Raw genomic sequence first — 8,419 nt, forward strand, 5'->3', positions numbered from 1 at the left:
GAACAAAGCTGTTAGAATTATTAACACCCCTGCCATTACAAATAAACTACCTCCCCTACAAGTAAGAAGGAATGTTGCCTCCCTTGCATTATTTTACAAATATTTTTTTGGCAAATGCTCAGACGAAGTTGCGTCCATGGTGCCACCTCTCCATGCCATCCCTCGTGTTCCACGGACATCTAGTAGCGCTCATGACTGGAATGTCTCTCAGCCATATTGCAGAACTTCTGCCTATCAGAATTCTTTCATTCCCCGAACTGCATATCTCTGGAACTCACTTCCCCAGAGTTGTTCCCCTCCAAATTTCAACCCACAGCTGTTCAAGTCTAACTGTTACAGATATTTTATGAACAGAGGACACCAGTAATCTGGTGTATGGATTATTATTTTTTTATTCATTTGTTTTTCCTGCCTCTGTTCTGTTATTTAAACAAATATTTATATATGATATGCATCAGGGATTGTCGGGATGATAAATATATATATTTTTAAATATTAATTAAAAAGTTTATACAGTTTTAAGGCTTTTGGGGGCCCCCCTCAACTGGGCGCCCGGGGGGCAGTTTCAAACAGCCCCCCCCCCGCCCCCCATCAGGTACACCACTGATATGCATATAGGTGGAATGAGAGACTGCGAGACATTCAGGTCGTTAGGTAGATCCGTAAATGTAAAGACAGACAGACTTGCCAATGACGAACAGTAACCACTACAGCCAAAGCAGGTGGATAATTGGGTCTGGTTCGTTAGGCCCGGCATCGAAACCTACATGAGCTTGTGGTTTCTTTTTATATTTTTGAAGTGTTCTGCACGTACACTTCGATATGTTATTGAATAGTCTCTTAGGTGTAGGCATATATGTGTGTGTGTGTGTGTGTGTGTGTGTGTGTGTTTTATGTGCTCGACTCTGGGCATAGGCTTCTCAGCCTGCTCCCAAGGCCCAGTAGTCCTCCTACATATCGTACACGTCTACATGTCACCACTTCGGCGCTAACACCCACCGTCCATATTGAATACATGCTAGGGCTGTCTCATACAGGACTGGTGTATTGGTATTAGCGGGGGTATTTTTACGACATGTCGGCGGGTCTTCTGGTAGATCGGTAAACTCTGCCGTAAGGAAATTCAAATCCTTAAACTGTTCCCTGCACCAGCGGGGATTTGAACCTGGGGCCGCTAGGACCGCAAGCCACCTCTCTACCGATTGTGTGTGTGTGTGTGTGTGTGTGTGTGTGTGCACTTCTTGCCGTACTGGCTGTGTCCAGTTTTAGTCCAGCGACTAAGATGAACTTTATATGTTTTTCTTGTTGCCGCTGAAAGTTGTATCCTGTCTGTGATGATGGTGATGATGACGATCATGATGATCATGAAGGAAGGAAGGAATAATGAAAAATTAGTACCAAGCGATAATAAGACCATATGACACTGTACGAGTAAAGGAATCATAAAGGAAGAAACACAGAATTATCAACAAGAGAGGTAGTACAGAAGACAGTAACGAAAGACTGGAGACAAAGCGGCCCGTTTTAGTCGCCTCTTACGACAAGCAGTGATACTGGGGAAGTATTTTCTTACTCCCTCCCCATGGGGGGATGATGATGAAATGAAGGACGAGGAGGAGGAGGAGGAGAAGGAGGAGTAAAGAAACATTATTTGAAAAGCCTGAGTGGTGGAGTGGATGGTGAGAGTGAGGGAGGCAGCTCTGCCAATGTCAAGGTCCTAATCAGTTCCTGCCTGAGGTGTGATTTTTATTTCGAATATTTAACTAATCGTTATTGCTACATAATTCTCCGACATCCATGTTTAAAACTTTATAGACGCTGGTTGACTCTGGTAGGTACGGTAGTGTAGAGAGCATCAAGCCAATGTCTTTTCCCAACCTAACGATGGAATTACGTAGAATCTAGATTTAAAAAAGAAAGAGAGAGAGAGAGAGAGAGAGAGAGAGAGAGAGAGAGAGAGAGAGAGAGAGAGAGAGGAAAAAAATAACCAACAGCATGGCCAGTGAAATGTGCCGCAGTCATTGACACAAGTCAAACCACAGGAAATCCTACTCCATCTTAAAGGCGTAATCATCCCATCACTGGTTTTTCTTATGTTTGAGTAGGGATATTTTTCTCTACAGATCCTTTGTATATTGGCATTCCGACTGTCAGCCAGTCCACTATCAAGTTAAAAAGAGGGTGTCAAACCTTTGTGATGTTCTCTAAAATACATAGTTTATGAAGCCAACTCGATCCTTTGTCAGACGCCAAGCCTGATTAACATCCATAGTTCATTTTTTCATACATTCATTTACCAGTAACTGTTCACCTTTTTCTCAGCCTACCCCGCCTTCCACCTTCAGAAACACTCACATTCACCATATATTACGGCATTTATCCCCGTTCTCGCTATATGACCATAACATCTAAGCACATTCACCTAAATACTGTTGTCATCAGACTTGCTCACTTCACGGCATTCACGAATCACGTTAATTATTATCCTAACCACTGGACGCCCTCAAAAATCTCCCTTCCACTGATTCTCTTCTTGACCTCGTTCTCAAGCCACACCTCACAGCTTCACCTATGACATTAAAAGTAGGATTAAAACACTTTCATATTATTGTTTTGCAGCCGAGACACTCCAACCTCCGTGTAGTATAAAGGCCTTCTAGTACTGTCCACTTTCCTTCCATGTGCTTTCCTACTTTCCACCTTTTTTTTACACATATACCTCTATTGTTCCATTGCACGTTGGTATCCTTATATTCTCTGACCAATTCGTCTCGACATTCACCCTCACATCAAACTGACAGTTACCTTCCCCTTCAGCTACAATCACTTTACAACCATCATTATTTACTTTTATGGCACGACATTCCAGACATGAACAAACTCATCACCAATCACTCAATCACCAGCCATGCTTATTAATAACTGTGGATATGTTTAGTCAGCCTCTAAGACGGTGTGATCAGGAAGGATGGAACGGCCGCCAAGGAGTCATAGGAGCTTGGTTTCACATGCAGCCGAGCATCAACCGTCTTTTTGTTTGTCTTATTTTTTATTATACTTACGTGCGCTCTTCATGTCGCGAACTATTTTCCTTTACATTTATCTTCCACTGATATTCAAATTCTTCTTTCCGGATGCATCAGGTTTATCATTAAGTTAGTGATTTTTTTTCTACAGTCAAAAGAGAATTCCATTAAGCTTAGGAAAGACCTCTCGTCTTGAAGGTTATAAGAAATGGTTGCATAATCTAAACACAAAGTTCGAATATTCTGTCAAGATCAAAATTAGAATCAGCAGGAGACGGCAAAAATAAAAGTAAGACATCCCAGGCAGTGCTGATAACCACTTCAACTCGTCATCGTGCTGAAGTGGTTGATTAATAACTGTTTCTATGCTTAGTCATGTAAGAATCAGCATAAGCGTTTTAGTGCTTTAATACGATCAGAGCTAACCCGTTCACAGTCGGAACAAACGTAGTATATCGCACTATTTCAGCTAACGTCAGATGCTTTTATACAGCTAAAAATGAGTATACTAGACTGGGAGTGTTAATACTGTCACCATTAACTCTCTCATGGTCGGGATAACTTCTGTATTACGTCCCTGCTAGATCGATTTTACTCATCCGGCTGTGAGTCATAGGAGCCTGAGAGTGTTGATCGATAAGTCTGGTCCTTAAGACGGTGTGATCAGGACTGGTGGAACCGTGGCCTGTGAGTTATAGGAGCCCGGGTTCACATAGACGTCTTAGCAGCCATTTTTAGTACTTTCGTGAACTCGAAAACTTTTTTTTCTATTTTCCCTAACTTTCCTTATTTTTCTTTTCCACTGATATCCTAAGTTCACCCCATATCGGTGATTTATTCCCTTCAAGCTAAGGAAGTGTTTATTATTCTCTGTATATATAGATGACTGATAGGTTTAGTAATAGTGTCTTTGGGCTGAAAAGGTTAATGGAAGATCTGTTTGGAACACTTTCAGTGCGGGAGACCATTTCCAAAGTGAATAAAGTGATCTGAAGGCAGCAAGAATAAAATACAAAAGACGCCAACATACCGAAGAATCGACGGATGTGTGAGGGAGAAGGGGATGAATGGATTGGTGGATAAGAAGTAGGTGGATTGATGGATGGATCTGTTGGTGGGTGAGTAGACGGTGGATATATTAGTTGATAAGATGTAAGTGGATGGTTGGATGAATGGATTGGGAAGTAAAGATTTACCTGCATTATATTCTTCTGGTGTTCATAGCTGACCTAGTTTTGTTATATTCCAGAGCATTCTTGCTTTCCTTCGCTGTTTGTGCGTGCGTGCGTGCATCGGTGCGTGTGTGCGTATAGGTGGGTGGTTGGACGGGTGGGTGGTCCAAGGAGAGACACAAACAGATAAAGACAGGATAACAGAGAGACAGACGCAAGGATTAGCCAAGCAGTTTATATTGCTTTTAGGCAGTGGGTCTCAACTTGTGGTCCATGGACCACAGGTGGTGTGGTCCATGGTGACTTTTTGGGTGGTCCACAGGACGTTCACTGTATTTGGTAATAAACTGGAGATTGGTGCACATATTTTAAATTTACTGATAATGCGGTACGAAAAATTTTATCAAAATAAATACTTGGCTATTCAATTTATTGTATTATTCCAGTTTAAGAAAATATTGGCAATCTTCAGGTTGTAGCTGCTTAGTAGCACTTCGAGTCACTTTAAGTTTCTAAATTTAATTTAAAATGAATGTCCAAGATTCACGCAGCTATACCTGGCCCTAGCATAGTACATACTTTACGAGTCGAGGTGACGGGCCATCTTGTTCGATTCCTGTCAGCTGCCGCGTGGCTACACGTGACACTGCTGTTAAGTGCAGTAGCCACCGAACTGCTGGGCTGATTGGTTGTGTCATTCGTCCTGCGCTGGTTTACAAGTGTAGTGTATTTTGATTTTGTTTTCTACCGTAAAATGTAGTAATCTAAAAGGAAGCGGGGAGGAAGAGTAGGACGGAGTGAAATATTTCTGGCCAGTTGTTATGCTGCTGTGTGCTGTGTTATGCTGGTTTATGCTGTTTATGACACTCATGGTGTTTTATTATTCTTATGTGTATTATTATCTTACGTTTTATCATGTCTTTATGATTGCCAAATTCAACACATAATTAATACATTTCGTTGCATTGCCCACAGACCTAGATAAATGGCAGAGGCAGGAGGGAATGTTAAGCCCAAGTATTTAGAGGACTGCATTAAATTTGGCTTCACATGTCAAGAAAATGATGGCATGGAATTACCACAGTGTGTTATTTGTTTCAAAGTCTTGGGGAATTAGTCACTGGAGCCAGCTAAGCTTAAACTCCATCTCGAAAAGTGTCACCCTAATTTGTTGCAAAAGGATAAAGATTATTTCGAGCGGGAGTTAACAGCTCTCAAGCAGCAGCGCCTTAACTCAACAGGTACATTCTATGAAAAGACCACCAACGCAGTGCGCGCTTCCTACATTGTTGCTTACAAAGTCGCACAGGCCAAGAAGCCTCATACGATTGTAAAGCAACTTGTGCTACCCTGTGCAAAAGAAATAGTGAGGCTTGTTGTCGGCGAGGACGCACCACGGAATCTAAATAATATATCTGTTTTTAACGACACAGTATCGAGACGGATAAATGAGACCTCACAAAACATCAGTGAACAAGTTGTGGATGAAACAAAATCTCCATTGTTTGCCATACAATTGGATGAATCAACTGATGTCTCACTGTCCTCTCAGCTATTGGTATTTGCACGATGCATGGTTGAGGGCGACTTCAAAGACGAGTTTCTCTTTTGTAAGACTCTTGACATCCCCACAAGGGCTCACGATGTGTTAGAAATTGTTAACAATTTCTCTGAAGTAAATAGACTGGATTGGGTAAATTTGGTGGGTGTTACCATTGATGGTGCAACTGCTATGCTAGGCTCAAGATCAGGCTTCCAAGTGTTGGTGAAATAGCTTGGTCCATTTGTAATCGAAGTTCACTGCTTCATTCACAGTCATTGGCATCAAAAACACTGTCTGATCACCTAAACATCATTTTCAAAGGATTGGTGAAGGTGGTTAATTACTTCAAATCGTCAGCAGCAAACACCAGGCTGTTCAGAAAATTATGCCAGGATATGGGTTCCGCCTTTGAGATAGTGCTGTTCTACACTTCTGTACGGTGGTTGTCATCAGGGGACGTAGTCAACAGAATTTTTCAACTGAGAAGAATTGGTTTCATTTCTCCAGTCTCAAGGGAAAGAGGATTTAAAAAAATATGTTAACACCGTCAGAGTTAGAACTTGCATTCCTTGTCGATATTTCTGGAATCTTGAACACACTGAATCTTGAGCTGCAAGAGAAAGGTGCAAATCTGTTCTTTCACCAAGGCATCATCAAGGTTTGTCTTGAGAAATTATAACTCTGGATCGGAAGAGTTGAAGATATCAATTTGGTTCAATTTCCATGTGTGGATGCCATGCTCGGGGGAAAAGGAAGCCATTCAGATGCAAATTCTCGAGCATTTTCGAAAGCTGCGGGATGAATGTCAAAGATACTTTCCCTAGGTGGACATGACAAAGGATAGGGTATCTTTCATCAGGAATCCATTCGCAACAGATGTTCACAGTGTTCCAGAGGATCTGCAGGAGGAATTCTTGGATCTGAATAACGATTTGGCGGCTCAAGACGTGTACCAGCGGTCTACCATGGAAAATTTTTGAGCCAGTATGATTGGTGTAGCATGTTAGGTGGTGTGTGGGGTGTAGAGAAGACGAAAGGGGGTGCAAGGAACAGCATGGTGGACTGAAGAGGTGAGAGAGGCTGTGGCACAAAAGAAGAAAGCATATAGTGAGTGGATGAGAAACAGGGGCGTTGAAGGAGTTGAGAGACGGAAGAGAGAGTTATATGTAGAGAGGAAGAGAGAGGTGAAAAGATTAGTAAGAGAGAGTAAGAAGAGAGTGGATGAGGAATTTGGAAGGAACTTGAGTTAAAATGAAGAGAATGTAAGAAAATGTTCTGGAAATAGGTAAACAGAGTTAGACAGGTTGCCAAAGAATTTAGTTGGGGAGTGAAAGATAAAAATGGTTGGTTGTTAGTGAAGAAAGGAGAAAAAGTGAGGAGATGGAGAGAATACTTTAAGGAATTATTAAACATGGAGAATGACAGTAATGCAGGTATAAGTGGCTGGGGAATGGCTGGAAGAAGAAGGGATGTGAGAAGAGAGGAAGAAATCAATAGGATGGAAGTTGTGGAAGCAATGAAGAAAATTAAAATGGGGAAAGCCCCAGGAATTGATGGAGTGTGTGGTAAAATGCTGAAGCATGGGGGAGAGATAAATAGAATGAATGTGGAAGATGTGATGATTGGCCTGGGAGGAAGGTAGAGTCCCAAAGGATTGGAAGTCAGGTATAATTATTCCTCTGTACAAAGGAAAAGGGGAAAAAGAAGTGTGTGGTAATCATATGGGCATTTGCCTTCTTAGTATAATAGGAAAAGTATATGGTAGGATACTTATTGACAGAGTTAGGGATATAACAGAGGAATTACTTGGAGAAGAACAGGGAGGTTTTAGGAAGGGAAGAAGTCGTGTAGATCAGATATTCCTAGATCTTTAGCGGAAAAGTTTCTAGAGAAGAGAAAGAAGTTGCATGCGGCCTTCATGGATTTGGAGAAAGCATATGACAGGGTGGACAGACAAGGATTGTGGAAAGTATTAAGAATATATGGAGTAGATGGGAAGTTGTTGAAGGCCGTGATGAGTATGCATGAGGGTGCTATGGCTGCAGTGAGTATGGATAGGCAATTGAGTGAATTTTTCAATTTGAAGGTTGGATTGAAACAAGGATGTGTCATGTCTCCATGGTTGTTCAGGTTGTATATGGATGGAGTTAAAAAAGAGATACAAGGTAGAGCAGTGGTTGTTGGAGTGGACCTAATGAGAGAGGGCAGTGTTTGGAAACTACCAGTACTGTTGTTTGCAGATGATACTGTGTTGTTAAGTGAAGACGAAGGGGAGCTGCAAGGCTTTGTGGATGAGTTTGGGAGAGTGTATAAGAAACGGAATCTAAAGCTGAATGTAGGGAAGAGTAAAGTGATGGTCTTCGAGAGAAGTGAAGTCAGTGAATGTACAGTGAGGTTGGATGAGGAGGAAATGGAGAATGTGAATACTTTTAAGTACTTGGGTAGTGTGATGAGTAAGGATGGAAGTTTGGAGGGGGAAGAAAGGTTGCTGGTTCCTTGAGAGCAGTGATAAGAAACAGGGAAGTGAGCATGGAAGTGAAAAGCTACTACATGACAGTATTGTGATACCAACTCTAACGTATGGAAGTGAAGCATGGACCTTATTGGAGGGACAGAAGGCAAGAGTGAGAGCAATGGAAATGAGTTATTTTAAAGGAGCATGTGGAGTCACATGGAGA

General features: G+C 41.8%; 1 protein-coding gene across 1 annotated transcript in view; it reads left to right on the top strand.

Moving 5' to 3' along the window:
* The window catches only part of LOC145413678 (protein FAM200C-like), a 146,238-nt gene extending 140,266 nt beyond the window's left edge, over window positions 1-5,972 (top strand). The window contains exon 3 of the mRNA XM_080283334.1: window positions 5,379-5,972. Coding sequence (XP_080139460.1) covers window positions 5,379-5,972 — 594 coding nt within the window. The remainder of the gene's footprint in view (window positions 1-5,378) is intronic.
* Window positions 5,973-8,419: the final 2,447 nt, after the last annotated feature.

Source organism: Coenobita brevimanus, chromosome 97 (assembly GCF_032717465.1).
Source record: "Coenobita brevimanus isolate Jiangsu-jjx chromosome 97, ASM3271746v2, whole genome shotgun sequence".
Lineage (NCBI taxonomy): Eukaryota > Metazoa > Arthropoda > Malacostraca > Decapoda > Coenobitidae > Coenobita > Coenobita brevimanus.